The 21383-nt window shown below is 42.3% G+C and overlaps 1 protein-coding gene across 5 annotated transcripts in view; it reads left to right on the top strand.

The window, feature by feature from the left end:
- PPM1H (protein phosphatase, Mg2+/Mn2+ dependent 1H) overlaps positions 1-21383 on the top strand; it is a 212717-nt gene that overhangs the window by 144180 nt on the left and 47154 nt on the right. For all 5 annotated transcript variants that reach the window (XR_013928677.1, XM_080390780.1, XM_080390777.1 and 2 more), the window contains exon 5: positions 6664-6776. Coding sequence is in view for 4 of the 5 variants with exons in the window: in XM_080390780.1 (XP_080246906.1) it covers positions 6664-6776 (113 nt within the window). In the remaining variant the exon portion in view is untranslated. The remainder of the gene's footprint in view (positions 1-6663; positions 6777-21383) is intronic.

Below are 21383 nucleotides of genomic sequence, written 5' to 3'. Positions count from 1 at the left end.
GCCTGCCAGTTGAGTACGTGTGGATCAGATCTTGGGAGGATCTGTTCTTGTTTGTTTTCTCCTTTTTTAAATTGTTTTGTTGTTGTTTTTAGAAAAGCCTCTTATTCAAGCAGAAGGGTTTTTAACTAATTAGTGTTTCTCAGAGGTTTTATTTGTTGTCTGAAAGTATTCAATCATTGTTTTTCGTGATGTACCTGCGGCTAATTGGAGACCAGAGTTGTCATTATAACAAAGCAGTGCTTCACTTTGAATTCTGAATAACAATTATCTTGCTGGATTGTCCTTTCTCCCCGAGGAAGTGCAAGCAAACAAACCTGCTAACTGGGTTTGGACTTCTAGGTGGGTAGGTCCAAGAGCAGGATGCACAGCCTTGGCATCCTGTGTGGGGATAATAGCATTGTTATGTGGGGCAGGTGAGCAGATTTTTTCACTGCAGCTGGTCAGCTCAGTTTCTGCTAGCTGAAAAGAAAGAGGAGGATGTATGAAAATCTTCTGTCAGTTTAGCATGCCTTTCTCAGAAAGGGAGGACTAGCTTTCTCCATTTGTTGAGAAAGAAGGGAAGAGATGACACTGCCCATCCCCTGCATTCTAGTGGCTTCAGAGCGTGCTTAAGAGAGGGACACCAATTTCATGGTTAGTTGGGGCGACTTTCAGGCCAGAAGAGTGACATGACTCTTTCTCTCTCCTGTTGAAACTGGCTGCAAGTGCAGGAGAGATGAGAAATGGGAGTTTCATGGGACTGGAAAGCAAAGGTGAGAGGTAAAGAAGGGCCATTGCAGGTGCTCTGCCTTTCTTATGAGAGCAGCACATGCATTACCCATTGCTGCCTTCCTGAACATGTCTGAGTGAGCAGGGCTGTTATTGCCCTGCTTTATTTTGAGTTCACACCTCTGTTTGGTAGGTGTTCACACCGAAGACAGTCTCAGCTTATGTCTGACTGCTTGGGAAGGATTTTATGGATTACGGTATGACAAATGCAGAAACCCTGGATAACTTGCTAGTTACGGTGTCTGGGTATTCCATGTACAGGTCATAGTAATCTGTCCTCCCTTTTTCTAAACTAAAGTCCAGAGAATATTTTATTTTCCTCCCTGTGTGTTTGTTCGTGCTACATATCAGGTACCTTAATTCCTACTTCTGCTTTTTATCAGAGGGCTGAAGTTCATTATCTGGTCTTTTCTATATAAATGACTCTGTCTACCACAATGCAATGTAATTTCAGCATTAAGTTTTACATTAAAAGGAAGTCTTATAAAAATAGTCAGATTAAAAAAAGCAATAGATAATTATATCTGAGCTTTTGGGGGAGTCTTGTGCTTATGATTCGTTTAGGCAAAAGAATATTTTCTTTTGTCCCTGTAAGGGAGCAGTTCGTAAGATCGACACTCCTGAGTTTAATCTATGCTTGCAATGATTGATCTTCCTCCTACCCCTGTCTAACTTCCTGCTAGTTTATACTCCTAGCAGTCTTTGGGTGAAGATTTTTGGGCCTCTTCCACAGCACATAGTTTATTCAGCCCTATTCTGTACCGGAACATCATGGATGTTGTTGAATTAGGTCAATGCAGTTGAGTTGTGCTTAATGTACAAGAGTTTGTGCCATCATTTTACCTGGCGGTTCATGAAAGCTCAAGTTTCCTGGACACGTAGGCAGACCAGACTTCTTGGTGATGTTTCCTGTAACCCTTGTTGCTGCTAAGGGTGTTTGAACCTGGTGAAAATGTTGGGTAGATAGAGATGCTTGTGGTTTGTTTTTTTTGTTTTGTTTTGTTTTTAACAGTGCGACCTGGCAGGTTTATCTAATGATGGGTTTGTCCCCTTTTTGTGGGAGCATTTAGCATACCATTACTTTTTTTGTCCCACTGCCTTTTGAATTTTAGTTGAGCTTTCCCTGTTTGTGCCTCAAGTCTCAAATAAAATACAATTCATCCTTTTCAAAAGGCTTTTAAAAATTGTATTTCCTTTATTGGGTGTGGTTTCCTTTGGGCAGTGCTTGTCTGAGAGCTACATGAAGTAAAACACTGGAAAGCTGACACAGACCAAGTAATTGCCTAACTTAGAAGTATAACAATTAAGCTGTCCCCTTTCTGAAGTACTTCTAGGTAGTGTTCTCTGACTGTGTTGGAACTGGGATTAGCAAGTTTCTGTGTTGTCTTCTGAGATAAATTAGTGTCCTGTTTAAAAAATAAAAAATGCTCAGTGTCAGTAATTGTCAGTGATACAATTATTCCAGTTAAAAGGCAATACATAAGCTCAAGTTCTGAAGGTATCGGAAGTCAAGTCCTCTAATTTTAATCTTATGAGTTTTAGAATGTACGTTTATAGATTCAGTTCTAGGGTACCAGGAGGGATGTTTCCAAATGTTGTTCTATACTGGATGGAAGCATCAAACTATAATCTCTTCCCTGTATTTAACCTTGTATACATGTGTGTGATGCAGTGTTTTAAAGAAAGACTAAGGGGAGAGAGCACCTATGCCACACTGAACCCTGCTTAATTTTGGATGGGAAAAAATGGCACGGAACTAGTCTGTATGATTTATTGGGAGGTATAAGTTTGCATACGTTGCATCACTTTATTGAAATTTTTATTTTTGACTCAGATGAAATCTAGACAGGTGCTTTTGCAAGACTGGTGCCATTTTAATTTGAACAATCTTGAGTGCAACGCAACATCTGTTGTACAGTTCTCCTGAAATGCTGTCTCTGATTAAATAGACGTAGGCATGAGGAGGGCTGGAACAGTGTTCCACATTTGCGATGCCTTCTTAACAGAGGTAAAGCAGATTAAGGAGTTAAGTTGTGGTTATGCCTTGTGAATTTTTTTAATATTTTTTTTTAAAGCAGATACCCGATGCTGTGCATGTAGGGAGTAGAGCTGCTTTCTGTTGTAGCAAGATTGAGATCCTGGAGGAGAGGCCCCTACTCTGAGGACAGATACTGATGAAAAATAGTTGTGTCGGTTGTTGGTGCGGTAGCGGTGACGCTGCGCTTTGAATGCACCTCGTTCTCTTCTCAAGGCCCTAAATTTCTGAAACGTACCGTCGGGTGCAGCTGCGGCTGGCTGCCGGTGCGGCCGTGCTGCAGCGCCGGCCTCGCTGCGCAGACGAGCCGGCCGCTGGCGCCGCGGTGGCCTGGGCCGAGGCGGGGGGGGGCGGGCGGACCAGCCGGGGCCGCCGCGGGCTGCTGACCCGCCCGGTGCCCGGGCCCCGCCGCGGGGCCGCCGCCAGGGGGCGCGAGCGAGCCGCCGCCGAGCGGGTGGTGACGGCTCCGTGGGGCGGGTTCCTGCTCTCCCGCAGGCGGCCGTTAATGAGCGTGCCGAGCTCGGTGCTTCGGCGCTGGGAAGCCCGGGTCTGAGCTCGGCGAGGCCGGGCCGCGTTCCTCGGACCGCTTCGGTAACCGGTGGGGGGAGCAACCCCTGCTCCCCACCGCCTGCCCTGGGAACGGACCCCGCGGTGCGCTGCAGGCTTGGCTGCCTCCTGCCGCCGCCCCCGCACCCGGGGGGGAGCAGGGGGACCGGGCGTGAGGCAGCCCTGGTGGGCACCCCGTCCTACCTGCCAGGCCACGGCGTGTGTCCCGAAAAGGGCGCAGAGCACAGACTAAAATACCAGCTGCTTTGGCATGAAGCGATAGCCTTTTGAATAGAGAATATAGAAATGCCTCTTTTTTTTTTTTTTTTTTTTTTTCTTTTCCCCTATCAGGGTCTGAGTGAGTGGCTGAGGCTGCCCTTTGGGCCAAAAAGTGTGTTGTTTCTGCCCAGTGTTGCTCAGCTCTTCCCCTGCATGCAGATTCTATGTGAGGATGAGCTGCATGCTACAGAAAAGGAGACAAGAAAAAATAAAAGGGGGTGGTGGTGAGAGCTTGCCCTGAAATCTTTCTTCAAGTGGAAAACAAGGAAGGTTTTGTATGTACTCCAATTTGTCTGGAATGAGCCCCTTTACACTCTTAAATTTCAGAGGTATTTTGGGGTTTCTGGCCCTGTTCATGCTGTATTACTCTCACCTTCCCAGCAGCACTGTTATAAAATATTTCATAGAAAGCTGCTGTCTCTACATCATAATGAGTTAGTAGCACAGGTGGGCTTTATTTTATTGTTGTGTCATATCCCCATCCTGTCCCCCCACCCCCAAATCTTGTTGAGCTGTCAGAAAGCCTTCCCTTCTTTCCCCTGCCCTGCCCCTCCCCCCCGAAAAAAAAAAAAAAAGAAAAAAGGAAATGTCAAACAATGTGTTATCAAATTATACATGGCACTGAATGTACTCTGGCAAGTCATGGTAGTAAATTCACATTCTGAACAATGACTAGAGAGAATAGCCCGTGAACAGCAATGATTTGAAAAAATCCAGTACACAGATCTAGTTTAAGTAAAGGAAACTCTGAAAATGAGGCCCTAAGGATTATCTGTCTTCTCTCCTATAATAGATGCTTCTGAATTCTGCACATTGAAAGAAATAAATTTTAGTTTAGGCATTCCAGCACTTGCAAAAGTGTACATACGACAAACTGAAACCGGGGTGAGGAATTGTATATTGTCTGGAGGTTTCAGAGGGTACTCTGAACTGCAGAGGTGAAGGTTTTTTTAAAATTCCTGGCAGTGCCTGGAAAATCCACTGTAGTATTTGTAAGTTTAAATTATTTTGATAGTTACAAACGTCTGCTTCCTTTGAACTGTTCTTTTCAGCTTTATTTAAAAATATATAGAAACCATGGGGAGGAAGATTAGCTTCTCTATGGCAAGGTTACGATAGAGGCATTTATAACAGGCCCACGTCTGTGACCAGAGGTTCCACCAGATCTGATTTTTGGCTAGGTGGTTTTTTCCTCCTGGTTCTCAATTCCTGACCGCCCTGCTCCCCGCTTCAAAAGAAGAGAGAGAGAGAGAGAGAGAGAGGAAAAAAAAAAAAAAAAAAAAAAGGAAAGCCACAACTCTACGAGAGCATGGGAGCCAGCAGGAGAGCCCGAGTCTGGCGGCAGCAGGGTGCAGTTCCCGCCAGCAGCAGGGGATGGCCTTGTCGGGCAGCTGTTTCTTGCTGTCCCCACCACACTTCCCGCCTCTGTACTGTATTTATGGTACAAATTATATCAGGCCCTGTGTACACCAGCCAGCAAGGAGTCACGGCATTTGTGACAGACACCTCTGCCCAGCCTGCTTGGGACAGTGGCTGAGCATCCCAGCTGCTGCTCCCAGTCACATTCCCCTCCTAAAATCTCTAAGAAACAGTGTGGTCCCTGGCTGCCTCCAACTCTGCAGATTTTCAATCAAATTGCAGCTGTCATGGTTTGCATTTCTTGTGGTGCTTTTCCTCAGATAAATTTAGCTCTAAAATAAAGCTCTAAATCCTGTATCCCAAGGCGTGGACAATTTGTACTGTTTGTTGCTCAGTGCAAATATGAAAATAGCTGAAGTATAGCTCTGTCTGTGTATGCACACACACAGAGGCAAACAAATATATTCATAACAAAAAAACACATACAAGTAAGCAGGGTTTAGCTGGAAAAGATCTGCCTGTACTTGCAATAGCAATGTTCAACGATGTTCCCTGTTTGAATCCAGTATTACAAGGAAAGACCAGTTTGAAATTGGATTTGATTCTGGACACAGGAGAGGAGAGTAATTTGTAGCATGTTGTGTTATTACCCCGAAGTAAACTAAGAGGGCAGAATGAATTAATTGACATATACTTCAATTTTTGTTTAAAATGTATAGAGTACTGAAAAGTAGCTCATTTACTTGTCCTTTTAAATTCTCCAAGCTTTCCTGGGACACTATGTTTATACATACATAAATGTACATGTTTATATATTTTTTCCTTCCTGGACTTGATTGATTGATGATGGGTGTGATTGTTCTCCACTTCTGTTAAGCAGGAGGACTTTTTTATATATAATATTTCTTGCGCTCCGAGTCAGTCGGAAGCTAAACACAGGAAGAACTATTTGAGCAGTCATGGGCCTCCGTAAATTTGGGCCTGTGCACACGCATAATAATTAAGCATTTTCAGGACCTCATAAAAATACTGAGGTGAGACACAGGGTTAAATACAGTGGTTCGTCCTGGACAGTCAGTGAATGCCTGGTATTTTTCAGTAAATAATGTTCTACTGACCTTATACCCACCCACGCCCTTAAGTTTAGCATCCACCCATTCCCTGTGTTTCTGAGGGGAAAGCCTTGTGGCGTGAGCATGCCCTGCTGCTGTTTGTAAAGGTATATGCTCAGTGATCTTAGTATCCCTTTTGAAGAGCAGGTAGTAATTCATGTCATAGCTAGGTCTCATTAATTATTTACTGTCTATATAAAGCACTCTCCAATTATACCACCAGGTACCTGTTGTTAAGCTACATTTATCTTTCCTTTCCTTGTGCTTTTTCTGTAGCAAATTCCCTTGCATCGCTCAGAGTTGCAATTTGTTCCTTGGTGCCTGATGTTTTACAGTCTCCTGCCCTGATTTGTCCCAAACATCTTTGTATCATAAGTAATAGGTACTTCCTGACTTTCTGTTCTTCTTCCTGAACATGTGGCCATAGCTGCAACAACAAAGAAAGCCAACGGGACATGCAGTTTAAGAAAGATGTTATTGGGGCGGGGAGGGGAGGGAACCTTCATTTTCTAAAACATTGATTGCAATGCCATCTTTATAAATCTGGTTCTCTTTTTCCCATAGGATTTGCAAATAGAACGGGAGAGGACCGTGTATAATATTTCTGGTGGCTGCACAGCCCTTGTGGTGGTGTATTTATTGGGGAAGCTTTACGTGGCAAATGCTGGTGACAGCAGGTGAGTAAGTGTGGTGTCTTCCCGCTTTATTCCTTCACCCCAAACTCCCCCAGGTCTGGTGTTACCAAGTTCCTTAGTTGCAGGCAGTATCACAAGAGGATTCTGTTTCTTGGCTGGACACTTAATGGTTCTCGCAGAAATTAATGCAAATGGCAGTGATAGGTTTCCAGTATCTTGTTGAGTGGTGGCTGCAGTCAGGGAGGCTGATGACACTTCTGGCCCTGTAGCAGTTTCTGAATGACTTGATGGTGGCAGGGAAGTGGAAAGACACAAAAAAAGGCATTGAAACAGAAGAGCTGTTTCATGGGTGTGTAGTAGAATTGTGTGTTGAACTCTGACAAGGTGACTGCATCTGGAACAGCTGGTGGGGCTGGACTGGTTCAGTAGGAAGTCCCGTGGCTCCTGATGCTACCCTTACTGTTGATAAGCCACCTGGCTCTCAGGTTTTAATATCGTTGAAGGTAGTCATCTGTAAGCAAATAGCTGCTACTTTTGCAATGGGGGAGGAGGGAAATAGATTACTGTGAGTTAGGATTTTTACTTTGTCCCATTGTGGCTAACGTACTTGTCCCTTTCTTGAAACTGAATGCTGTTATTCAGGAGTTGTTGCTTCGTTGTATTTTGAAGTTGGATGCCTGAAAAATTGTGATGAGAATGTTTTGCTTTAGCCTTCTGTATTTAACTAAAGCTTGGAGCTTATTGGAAATCTCTCACTTGCATTCTGTTCCACTTTCTCGCTTTTTGCCCATACCACCAGAGATGATGAGGCTATTCTTGCAAGACTTCAGACGTTCACAGCAGAGATCTGCATAAGCAGGCCAGGGAGAATAGTTCCCCACATGAGACAGGCTACTGTTGTGTTCTGTTAGTTAACAGCCGAGTAATTAAAGTCTGCAGAGGTACCAAACCACATTGTCCTTAGGTGAAGACTGCTACAATTACACATTTTTGTTTATGGTTTGTGCACACACAGTTTGTGTTTCTAGTGTGTACGGCCATGTGTTTACAGACACAGCACTCAAGCAAATAGGTTTGTAGTTTAAACCTAAAATTTTTATTGCCCCTCGCTGCTTTAAACTGTGTAGGAAGTCAAGAGAAATCCTTCGTGCATAAAGTTCCTATTCTTTTCATGTTCATGATTCTTCTTAAGATGCTGAACTTGCTGTATGTATTGCAAATTGCTCACCCAATTCCTCTTGACAGGTGACATATTTGAACCTTATTTTTGCATCAAATGTCAAGTGAATCCTCGTAGAGGGTAGCTGCGTACATGTTTGAGCAGACCACCTCTCCAATCATAAGAACCACTGCACTATATTCTACCTCTCTTGCCATTAAATTAGAAATAATCATATTTTCTTGTGCTATTGCACTTGAAATACAGTTGAGTTTCTTCCATCGAGTTGGCTAAATTGCTTTATTGTCTCTTAGAAGTACGCTGTTTAAAACTGGCCTTGCAGGACCTACTTCTACGTAGTTGAGATCTTTGTTCTTAAATGACTGGGGCTGGCTGCTTCCAGTTCTCCCAGGATTCCTCTGTTCCCCAAGAGCAGCCTCGGGTCTGTTGCAGTTTCTGATACCCAATGGGAAGAAATTGACGGTGATCTTGAGTTGGTGCCAGTGTCCACTGTAATTACAGACACTAAGTCTTCAAGAGGCTTTGAATGTTCATTAAGCCCATCCAAAGCATCTCTTTAGAAGAAGGGGAAGAGCAGGAACTAGAAGGGAAGCCATCAGCAAGGCTGGGCCTTGTCTGAACCAGGCCTCAAGTTTTTCTACTCATTACTCGCTTGTAGGTAAGAGTCCCTCCAGATCCAAAATAATTTGGGGGTGTACTTTCCAAATGGACCTCACAGAAACCTTCCTTGTGCTGAGAATTCCCTGAATTGCCAAGATACTTCACTTTCAAATAGCCCACTTCTAGATTTTCCTAGCTCAAGAAAATAAAAGCTTTAAAGCATAGATCCATCAGTTGATGATTTGGGCCTTTCTCCTACCAAATCCCCACTTTCCATGTTTCAGGGGGAAAAACAGTTATTGCAAAACACCTAAGTTGCTCCTCATCACTAAAAGGACATTTTAGGACTAGAACAGCAGCTCTGAGGTTGTCTGCCTACTGCCAGGGTGCACAATGCATTCCTGTGTTTTAAGAGCCCGGTCATGTAGCCAAGAAATTTTGTTTGTGTTAATTGGAAAAGTATGTTTCTTTTTGCTGTCTCGTGCCTTGTGTGGTCAACTTCACAGTTTGTACAGATACAAATGAGGGCAGTGAGAAATACAATAAGGAAACTACTTAAAAAAAATAAGTTTGTAGGCTCTTGAGAAGAAGGGTGGGTTTGTCTTTTCACCCAAACAGGGGACTTTGCTTGTTGATGTTGGAAGTAGATGCTAAAACCCTTAGTTCTTCAGTTGACCTTTAGTTTCTTTGAGTTCACCTACTTGTTTGTGCCTCTTCTCTGTCTTCACTCTCCTTCTCCCTTCTCTGCACCACCACCCCCCACATCCCCACAAAAAGCCTACAAATAAATCAAGTTACATTTCCCACAGACAGAAGATTTTGAGCTGCAGGGGTGGGAAATAAACATTCTGGGTTCACACAAACCTCATTTGTACTGCCTCTGCTCAGAAGGTTAGGTCTTTTAATTCCAGGCAACTTCAAAACAGCAGAAGCTTTTAAAGGTGGGTTTTGAACAGCTTCTGCTGTCACAGGACCAAGGTATGTGTAACAAACTGTTACTGTCACAATGAGACTAAGGAAGCGCCAAGTGTGAGACTTGAATAATAATGTGCTATGCAGTGCCAGCTATACCTCAGACTTATGTCTGTGGTATTCAGTTTAACCACCAAAGCTTCTCAAATCTAATCATTTCATGCCACGTACCCTGGCAGTGTTGTATAGCAGCTGTCCTTTTGTAGTTGATGTGTAATTACATCATGAAAAGACTTTAATTACCATATTACTAAATTACCAGCCAGCAATCCTTTCAGGTTCAGCCCTAGCTCGCCTCTGTATGGACTATTAGGCTTCTCCAGGCTGAACACTTTGGTTGGTGTAAAAGGGAGGAAAAATTGTCCTAATTGTAGGTTTTGTTATGAACTATTATTGAGCTTGATGTTATGGCATCACTAATGTCAATGATATAATTAAACTGCTGCTAACGATGCAATCACAGTTCTCTAATAATTATATGTTAACTGCACATGATACCAGAACCCTGCTAAAAATGAGGTGATGTATTCAGAGCCTGATAAAAACAACTTGGAGGGAGCTGCTTTCGTTCTCTGATGGCTTGTCTGATCATTCTTGGACTCTGCCATAAATATACCTACTTGTACATTCAAAATTCATGTCTGAATATTGGCCAAAGCTTTTTCTCATAGTGTGCTCTCTTCACCCACTCATGCACCCCCCACCCCCCATGCAAGGTTACCTAATTAGGGACTGATAGCGCTATAGTCCGCTATCCAACATAGTGTGCTTTTCTGGTGAGCATTGAGGTGCTGTGCTTTGCTTACCAGTTTGACCTATACACTGTGGTAACTAGGCCAGGCTTTTGGAATAGCTGTTTTTTTTAATGAGGAACAGTAAATCTTCTCTGCTCATTCTTTTAAATAGTATTGTTCAATTTTATATTGCTAAAGTGACTTTTACTTCTAAGTTGCCATAACACGCCTTGTTAATCTCAGTTCTTCTTAGTTTTATGCTCTTTATTAGGATGCTGTTTTATACCTAGTGATGAAGCAGTAGTAAAACAGGGACTTTATGTTTTTACTGATTACTGCCCAATTATTGTATAGTGTCATGCAACATAACATTTGCCCAATATCTCTACAGTGACTGTAATGCAATATGATCATATTAACTATCTTTGCCATGAGTGTTCTTCTGGTTTTCATGTTGTCTGGCTAAGGAGCTGCTCAAAGGCTGCAGGCACTGCCATTTTGTGCTGTGCTTGGAGCCCTGTAGGGTAGCTGTGCTTTTATCATTATATGACAAGCAGAACACCACAAGTTGATTTGACTTTTCCACAGGCCCTGAAACACTCACTAAATCTGCAGATGGGTTCTTGGGCTTTTTTGATTTATTGGCAGAACATGGGATCAAAGCAAAGAGCCTGATGTTTCAGAGGCTTCACAGACTTGAAGGGTCACTGGATTTTTTGCTTTGCTTCATCAGCTTTTTTTATCATCTTTTTGCCTCCTTGCTTTTGCTCCCCTGTGCTTTTGTTTTCAGGGCATATTCACCCTCTGCTTGAACATAAGTCCTCATGTCCAGAATAGGTTTTTTCCCTCCTTTTTGCAAGAGTAGAATTAATGCTAAGGCATTTGGTATTGTTAAATGGTGGGAGCTTACTTAGTGAATGTGGATTTATTTTTTTTTGGTGGTTCTTCATGTGGGTGCAGGTTAAGCAGCTTCAGTGGTGCTTCAGGTGCCCAGATGTGGGAGAGTGTTTGTAACACTGACTTCTCCCAGTGTATATAAAATAGTGAATTGAAAATTGAGTTCTACTTTGTTTATCATTTCAGTTGTTTCTGGATTTGCTGCTTGTCTTGAATCTCACTACATTTATACTTTCTCCTCTTTGTCATGGTGCTTGTCAGCTGCTTCCCTCCTGCATAGTTCTCATTGTAGGAAGTCAAATTTGGGAGATTAATCTGCTTCTATGGAGTAAATGAGAGAGGCATGGAAACAGCCACGTATCTGCTGACTGGCACTGTAGCTTAAATAGAATTTCTGAGAAGTCAGAATTTATGATTCTGACCCATTTTTGTGGTTCATTGTATCTGGCCTCTTCCTCAAGCCAGTCCAGCAGGGTGATTCTTTGCCAGAAGCGCTAACACTGTGTAAGGATGGAAACCAAAAAGTGTTCTAGTGCATTACTATTGTACAGCTATTTTGCTTTAGACTTTGATTTACAGTATTTTAAAGAAATTTTAATTTTCTGGTTTTCTTAACTACCCATCTTCTGATCTAAATGGTGTATATTTTCCCTGTTTTCCTTGAATAGTCTGCTCTCTCTCCTTACATCTGTGTCTGCATAAACAACAATGCTTCATAAAGACTTAGAGGTCTCTAGAGGAAAGATTAACTCAGTTACTAAGCTTCTCCAGTCAGCAGTATTTGGAGAAGCACTCTTTTTCCTGTGTCCTCCTAAAGATATGACAAAAATTGCCACAGATCTCTGAACCATGTGCAGTGCCTTTTTCGCCCTGGGACCATGGTAACTTGTCTTCATCCTCTGAAGTTCTTGTTTCTCCAGATACTAAAACGATGCTTCCCAAGAGGCAAGAGCAACGCTAAAGGATTGTGTTTTGGCCAATCTACATGCACATCCCCTTTTAGATTATTATTCTTTGATGAAATCACTTGAAAATAGTAAATGTCTGATCATTTCAGGGCAACAGATAACTTAAGCCTGGTCTGCTCAGAAGCCTGTGTAGTAAGGAGAGACTGAATTCAAGATGAAGCAAGTCTCTCCCACACACATTCTCCTTCACTGACTGCAGTTTGGTAGGTAGAGAAGTCTGATCCTGCCTAGCCAAAAATGTTGGGAAAGATCATGACATCTTAGTCACACTCAGGAGATACGACCAAATCCCATCTTTCTCTTTCCCCTGCTTCTTTTCCTTAGAAGCCTGACTCTCAGGCCTCCAGAAAGCACTTCAGCTCCCCTTCTCCTGTCTGGCTTCCTTCCAGGCAGAAGCAAGAGCACAAGATGCATAGAAATAGCAGCAACCTCAGATATTGCAGGATTTTGTGTTTGGTAAAGATTTTGGAGGCATTTCAGGAAACACTTCAAGTGAAGTGTGGAGAAAAGGTGTTAGATCAGAAATAAGTCATGGCACTCAAAGTGCAGTGATGAGGAGGAACGTTCTCCAGTGATGCAATGGATGACAAGTTCCATGGAACTGGCACACTGTATCCAACACTGACTTGGCAGAAATTATTAATTTGGTAGTAAATGTTCATAGGCTTTTGAAGACAAAAAAAATGTCTTGCCTCTTCTCTGAACTCCTGTTTTTCCTGGGAGGGTGTGTGCTTTAGCAATGTCTATGGCAATCTAGCAGGTGTTGAAGCAGTTGTAAACATTTTCGGTGAGTGGTACATTCAGTTTAGGTCTTTGGTCCTAACCACACTGATACAGTCTTACCCACGATGTCCTTACATTCCAGATTATGAGAAAGGAGAGGAATTGTGGCTATCCAAGTACTATCAGTAAACTGGAAAGCCAGAGTTCATTGGTATTAGTTTCCAGGAGTCATGAATTCTATTAACTTTAATTCTGATAGCTTTTCAGCCTTTAAAAAAAGAAAAAAGCAAAACCAACAAAACCCATGCTGATCAAGCCAGACAAAAAAAAAAAAAGCTGGTTACTGCCACTGCAAGTAAAATTTCCCCTGCTGCCTATTTTTGTTGGTAAGTATAAGCACTGATCAAGGAAAAATTCCTACTGTAATAATTTTTAATTTGCATGTATGTTGCATGTGTAACCTTAGAGCCATAGTGTCTGAGGCGGGATGGGCAAGGGGTGGTGAGGTGTGATTGTAATCACTTTTACCAGTATTTTATTGATGCATAAAGAGCCTATGACCTCTAATGGAGGCAGCTCATCGTATAAGCAAATATACCAGAATACAAATCTCCCAGTGCAGTGCATTAAGCTCCCAACCATGACCACAGAGACACCTGTAGGTTCTTCATTTCAGTGTAAAAGGGCCAGGGCCAAGGCATGCCAAGCAGACGGGATGTCTTGGCCCTCTAGCTCCCATCTGTGCTATGGGAGAACAGCCAGGGGGAGCACCTCAGGCTTTCTTGGTGAGTGTTTCAAGTCTGCTGTGGTCCTTCCTGTGTTGGAAAGCTTTTTCATCCTTTGAATTCCATGAGCTTGCCAGGAAGTCCAGGCTGTTCAATCTCAGCAGCAGCTATGCAATGCAGCTTGAGCCCTGCTCTTGGAGCTTTTAGCAGGGGCTTCCCTTGTCACTTCTGCATGGGTAAATGAAGCAGGGCTTGGGTAAAAATTCACTGATACAGAGTGAGCAGAGAATGCAACTTGCAATCAGCTTTTACTTCTTGGTCCAGCTTGCTCCAATATCCTGCAGTTGCCACTGAATTAAGCAGAAAAGCTGAGATCAAAGTAGATGTGATGCTTTAAGGGCTAAAAGTCATTCTGACTTCCTCAATGGTACGACAGTGAAAAGCAGGGGGGGGAAAAATCCATGCTTCTTCCATCTTACGTGGCCAGCCATATCCTAGCTATATTACTGGCAAAATAAACACTGACTTGCACAGCAATGCCTTCATCCACTACGCCCAGGTTTAGTTGCCATAGTAACTTGTCCTGGAGATGAACATGATATTCTGGACAGCAGGGAAAAAAGACTGATTCCACAGATACCAGTCCTGAAGCTCAGAGCTGGCCACAGAGACATGATTGCACTTCTTTGTTCATTTCTCTGGCACAGCCTGAGTAATTGGTGGCATGTTGTTCAGCCGTGATACACAAACATGGTGGTGCATCATTATTGCAACCCTGGACTTAGCTGTGTTCAAATTAAGAATAAACTGAAATCATCACAGGCAAAATGAATACCATGATGGCAGCAAATCTCCAACCTGAGGGTGCTGGAACTGATGGTGGGCAGTTTTTGTGTGCTAGCAGTGTCACTATAAACTCACTATAAACTAGCTTGTAATAGCTTCCTAGCTCCCAACTGAAGTCCTCCCTGAAAGATCCCTGGGTTCACATGTAATCCAGCAGGAAACTACACACAATTAATTACAGAGCATATTTGTTTAGTTCATGGCTTTTGGTTTAGTGCTACCGGAACCAGAATTAGACAGTACTAGAAGCATATAGGTAAACTTATAAAGTCACCACTGGTTCAGTAGCAGAAGTTACTTCCCTGATTAAACAAACATACAAACAAATCACATGCAGATAGCCAATGCTATCCCATTAGTGAGCAGATGGGAGTACAAAAAAAAAAAAGTATAATTAGCCCTAAAATGAAGTACTGTTGATAAAGCTAACTGCTAAGAATAAGCCAACTGCTAATAATAATTTTATACTTAGATTGCATCAGACAAGCAGTTCACTTGAGGACCTAAACTAGAACTGGGAATTCATGGGAGAGTCCCATGGGTGTGGAGCTGCAGCCTGCCAAAGAGACACTGAGAACTAGAAGCATGCTGTGACCGGGCAATGTGTCTTCTCCAAGCTATTTCCTTTGTGGACAACCTGCAATCGCAGTATTATATTTAATTTAAAACTGTAGAGTGAGTAGTGATGCAGAAACAGCTAAGTAGTTTAGTTAGTGTTGGTGATCGTCAAGTCCTTCTCACCATTGGATGCAATATATAGGGCAGAGGGAGACTGCCAGGAGTAGAAAATCCCTTTAACTGCTGCTTACTAAGTTGTTAGTTGAAGACGTGGGATGAAATGTGAAGTCGGTTCTAAAAATTCAGACTTTTATGATTTTTAGTGGCAGTAAGGAAGATGCTGACTAGCTCAGGTGCTACTGTAGATGAGAAGTAAACCCTTCCATGGAAATCTATGAATATTATTTTGCTTTGAGAAAAGCTTCTACTTGCCCATTCGTGATCCTTTAGTAAAAGTAATACAATTCATTTAGAAAAACAGACCACCAGGATAGTGGCTTTAGAGTTTATCAGCAGCCTCGTTTTGCCCAGAAGCCTTCTCCACAGGAATCACTAAATAAGTGATAGAAATGTAAATATGAATGAGTCGAGTAGCTGGAAGCAACGTAAAGCTCTACACATGTGTGCACAGGAACAGTTAGCATGCTTGTAGGTGCCTCTGAAAAATGACTTTCAGGGTTTCTTGCAGGGATTGGATGTCATAATTTCTTTCCCTTGTTCTTTTCAAAGGCAGGAGGTCCTTGTGTTGCCATAGGAGAGGTGTAGCATGCTTTGGCTCTGTGCTGATGTGGGAATATGAAAAAAGGCCCTTGAATGAAAACCTGGCATTGCCTGGTCGATGTGCTGCTGGAACAGGGCTGTACTTGGTGTATGTGTACTGCTGAGATACTAACCCTTGGAGAAGCCAGGGTGGCTGGCAGTCTGCAAAAGACCTTAGCAGAAGTTTGGGAGGGTGTTTCATTGTTCCTGCAGGAAATGCCGAAGCACACTCCAGTAGGAAATTACTTTAATCCTGCCTTTGTCTAATAATTCACCAAAAGCAAGTTCTTGCACCTTTTATTGGCTTGAGAGAGCTGAAGTTCTGCCAAGTGATGAACGAATGCATCTAAGCAGCCTGCTTTAACCACAGAGTAGACAATGAGACTACCTTGTTGCAGGAAGAACCACAAGCAAGGAAAGCGTGTTCCCCCTTAACATTGGCTTTGTTCAGCTGAAAGAAAAATGGGGCAGTGTTTCTATTCTGTCACAGTATTCTTGTGGACAGCTTGATGTTTCCACTGAAAAATGTGAAGAAACCGGGGTGGCAGGACTGTTGAGTGGCAGTGGATGGAAAATGAAGACAGAGGCAATTTTCATTGGCTCTACCCCCTTCCCGGTTTGTTACTTGTTTTCTTCTTGGTAGCAATGCTGCGTAGGAGTTGGGGCATTTTTGAAACATCTCTTGGGTACTATGGGTGGGAGGCAGCCAGAGTGTTTTTCCATTGGTGTTGCTGAGGGCTGCTGCTTTCACTTCTGAGTTTTATGGTGATGGATATGTCATCGCTGGGACCTGTTTTAATGCCAGCTAAACATTATATAATGGTTTGTTTCACTATCCCCAGCCTGCCTTAATTCATAACATTAAGGAAATCGTTTAAAGGCTTTGCACTATAGTTCCATGATTACTGCCAGTGCAGCAAGGTGTTTGTTCACCTGGTTTCTAAAGAAACATCGAGAAATGAGTCTGTGTGGGACTTAGAGTAATTCAGTTTGTAATAAGCCCTGGCACCTTGATTTTACTTAATATATTAAAATTCATCAGTAATTGTAATGACTGTAAGTTCCAGTACTTCATTTAGAGAGGAAACGTATTTTTTTTAATTTTTTTATAATCTTCTTTCACTCCTTAGCAATTAAGAAAAGGTAAATAAAACTAGTTTGAAGCTCACCAGACATTAGCATTGCTCTTCCTTGGCTTCTTTAGATATATCATTTAGTTACCATAGTAAACAAGTGCTGATATAGGCTGATTATGTAGTTACAGGATTTATTTTTTTTTCTGAGCTATTTTGTGACACACCTAATTAAAATCTACTGCTTGGTTCACCTTTGAATGTAATAAAACCCTGCCTTATTCTTTCTGTCAGTTTAATCCCTCTTTCTTTTCCATTGACATATTTCTAATACATCTTCAGACAGGCCAGACACTCCTGCTTCATCTCTACCAAATCCGCAATGCTTAACACCTTTTGACAAAGTGGATACATCCTCCCTGTGGCTCAGAATTGATATACGTTGTCAAAAAGGGTTTTCCAAATGGTTTCTCTTTGTCACCTTTACCAGATTTTTATTCTCTGTCATAGAAATGTGCAGTTTAATGTTGCGTTTCAAATCATTTTTGGCTGAAAAAGTGTGTAATAGAATCAGGGTGTCCCCTGAATACTCCTAACAGTAGGAGGTGCCTCTTTGTTTTGAACACCAGAATCCCAATAGACCCATGACAGCAGTGAAATTACACTTTTGACTTTGTTCACTAAAGTGTTTCTTTCTCTGTATGATTAAATGAGAGCAATCAACAACAGCTTCCTCTAAAATGGATGAGTTTTCCCGTTTGTTTTTCATAAGAAACTCAGAAAGGATGCTGTGCAATTCTCAGCTGATTGTGTTTTCCACAACAGAAAAGAAAAGAACAAAAAAAACCCCAAGCCCTGCTTGATTCAAGGAGAGGTGGCGGTTTTATCCATATTAAAAATCCAAAAGCAATTGATATATTAATATTTTCCTTAACCCAATGTTGTTGCAGCATCCCAAGCAAGGCAGCAATGGTACAACACAGTGGCAGATTTTTACCCTTTTGTTGCTTCATTCACCACATTTTTAAAGGGAATATATGCTAAAGCACCAAATATAAAGTATTGAATCTGAATATAGAAAATAACCATATACTTAAGGTTCTTTATGAATTTAGCTGATCCTCATGGACTACATGGGTATGTCAATCCAAAAGATAAATGTAGTATTTTCTGTAGATTTATATGCAGCCTTTTAAGATTCTGGTGTTTCTTCTCATTTGCATGTGACTGAGGGGACATACCCTGTTGCAGGGTTTGCTGTGACTGCCGGTCCTGTTTTACACACAGAGGCACTGGCACATCTCTTGCTCCATATTTAGTTGTCCAGGGCGCAGCTAGCTTCTGGCCACTTCACTGAGTTTTTCTGATCCAGAAAAGAGACATACAAAATTCTTGTTTCTTCCATTTTAGGCTGCTTCAGCTCTATTTTGGGGACTCTTCCCCTCTCTCCCCCCCCCCCCCCCCCCCCCAATATATTCCCATTTTCTGTGAATATTAACCAGCTCTGGATTAGTGAACATACATGCTCTGCACAACAAAGAAAGTATCTGTGAAATGCAAGGGCAAGTACAATCCTGTAGTTTGTATGGGTGGGGAGTTAGGTAGCTGGGCTCAAAAGAGGGGAAAGGACTGGGGGAAATCCATAGCTTGTTTTTAGAAGGGATCAAAATAAGTGACAAAATAAGGCCTCTGTGGCCTCAAGACTTTGGAGCAGTTTCTCCTGTTCGTTTGCTCACTGTAGATGATGCTGTGTGGAGAGGGCATCGGAGCTGTAGAGCATGGAGGGCAATGCACTGAGGGGGCTGCAGATGCGTGACTCACAATTTCCTATCCTGCCAAAAAAAACTTTCTTTTTTTTTTTTTAATTACTACTTCACTGGTGATAGAAGTTAATGACTGGTATAGGTCTGAAGCAGCCTTGTCATCAGAGAATATTTGGTTGGTGTTGACATGCTTGTTCCATGCAAACGTGAATCATCAGTCTGCCTTTGGCAGGCTCGCCCTATGGCTCTGTTATAATATGTTTCACCAGTGTGGCTGAAATTAAAATGTCACTATTAAACATGGCAGAATCAGATGCTCTCTGGGCACTGCATCTCTTTGAGTTCTTCTTGCTTCCTATGTAGCTATTTCTGACAGTTTAATAGGACAGCTGTATTCTGGTATAAAATAATACATTCATATTTCCACAATGCATGAGGAGCTAAATGTTTTCCGAGTGCTCTTTCATGGCATGCATGCATCTTTCTTGCATGGCAGAGGTAGTAATGCTCACGTAATGCCGTGTTGCTGCTTAGTTCAGTAGGAAATGTAAAGTCAAAATGAATTGTCCTGCAGGACTGTGTAGAGCTGGTCTCTAAAAGCAGCTGCCGGGCTGTCTGTGACTGCTGTGTCAGCCAGGCTCCCCCCCTGTGAGCAGTTACTGACTTTGGACGATTGAATTCAGGGCTCTGGAGGTTGCTTGGTGGGAAAAGCCTTCAGTCAGTGCTTGGCAGCTCTGTCACTGTGAGGTCACAGAAAGGGCAGTTCAGTCTTCAAACCCAATTAGGGCCTGATTCAGCACCTCTTCAATCACAGGGGAAAATCCTGCTGAGCAGGGTGACTCCCAGGCCAGGCTTTCACACCCAGGCTCTCCGGTGAGATGGCCAATGAATGTGCCTGGTTTTGTCACTTGGGCAGTCAGAAATACCCTTCGCTGTCATGAAACGGCTAAGCAGCTGGTGTGGAAAGGTAAAGAGCCTGGTGAGAGGATAATGAGCCCACCACAGTTGACTTCAGACCAGTGACCTGTACATGTACGTCTGCATCCCTCCTGTCACTCATATCTAGAGCTGTCTAATTCCTCGGATCACATCATTTGACTCTTATGAGCAGCTGTAACTTTAAAGTTGAATAAAGTCCAACTGCTGAAAACATTAATGAAAAACATAAAAACTGAGACTCTATTTTATCAGGTATCAACAGCATTGCATTAATTCCCCCATTCCCCCCCTCCAAGGATTTGTTTGGGTTTTGGGTGGGTTTTTTGTTTGTTTGGTCGTTTTTTTGGTGCTGGATTGTGCTTTTCATCCCAGGTGGCTGCAATTTCTAGTGAAAATAAGATGAGCCATGAAAGCTTGGTCCACTTGCTTCTGAATTGCTTTTTATATGATGCAAGTTCCTCAGGGCCCGATTCTACCCATAGAAAGTAAGAATGATAGCTATCAACATCTATAGGAAGTATGTCAGTGTGCACAAAGGAAAAGGTGAACCCCAGACTGGTCTGAGTGGTCTTTAAAATATGGATTTCCTGTGAAATGGTGATTAAAGGGGAAGCAAAGGATAATTAGAAAATTAGCCTGATGTGCTAGCAGTTATATCAATGTGTGTTTTTATATTAGCTCTTTCAGACAAGCACAAGATCAGTAGATCCCTTAAGGCTCTCTTAAACTAGTGTGTAAATTTGGGTTAGTGCTGGATCAGCTCCTTTGATCAGTCTGGTCTAGACTGTTGCCAGAGTACTTACGCTGTACTAAACCCACAGTCCCTTTAAATGGAGGCCTACTCAAGTGAGCCAAATTACATATGAAAAGGTTTTATAAACTGTTCACTGTCTTTGAGTAAATGTGTCTGGTTCAAAGCCAAATACCTTAGGAACTGGAGGGAAGAAAAAGAGCAAAGGTGTTGCAGAAAAGAGGTCATAGAGTTCTTAATTAATTTTTAAATTACCGTTTCAGAAATCCAAAAGAAGAATTTTCAGCAAACCTTTACTGTTTTTAATTGGACCAGCACTTTTGTGAGCCTGTAATGTATTCGGATCCCATAAAGGGAGAAAAATTTCCATCAAAAATTCTACGCAGATTTCTCTGAAGAAATTAATGAGTTACAACCACCGTGTCTGTCTGGCTTCAAGCACACAATATTGTTTTTGATTGTAGCAGTGGGGAGCCAGTGGGAGCCTTCAGTATGTAGGTTGCACTCTTGCCTCTTAATTTCTACACAAGATTATTTGCAAGGGAGTACTGGAAGTCCAGGAGCAGTAAATTTGTTATCTGTCAAAGCAGAGCTGTTTTCCCCTCATCATTAGAGCCTTTTCCCACCTCTGCCATTGGAGCACCATCCTGTACCTGTCTGTTCTTCGCTATGTGAATCTCAGAAATGTGAACAGTTCCTTTCCTCTGATAAGTGCTCTTTTCTTTTGCATAGTAGCAATAGTAAGATGATCATTTGGAAACAACTTTAGCCCAATATCATATCCAGAAGACTTGGAAAGTTACTCAATGCCGCTAATTTTACCAACTTGGCTTGTACTTGGGCTGGTTTTCTCAAGATGCCTGTGTTATGAATTTAGAAGTTAAGTTTTCATCTTCGCGTGCCTACCCATGTTTGTTGGTCACATTGCAGTGCCATCAGAATACCTGGCATAGAAGTAATGCCAGCAAGTTTATCTGATTACCAAGAGAAGTAAGCTAGCACATAAAGATCACAGAAAGAAGACCAACTAAAACATGTAGAATCCAAGTGACAGTCGCTTATCTTATCTACACCAAATTCTGTGCAAATTCAAGAGGAGAACTGGTACACTGCTACTTTCCAAACACTGAATTAATCTGTTGATGGTTGAGAAGCAGCTCC

The sequence above is a fragment of the Falco punctatus genome, assembly GCF_963210335.1.
Source record: "Falco punctatus genome assembly, chromosome: 6".
Classification (NCBI taxonomy): Eukaryota; Metazoa; Chordata; class Aves; order Falconiformes; family Falconidae; genus Falco; species Falco punctatus.
The sequence above is the reverse complement of the archived record's forward strand: the minus strand, read 5'-3'. Positions and strand labels throughout refer to the sequence as shown.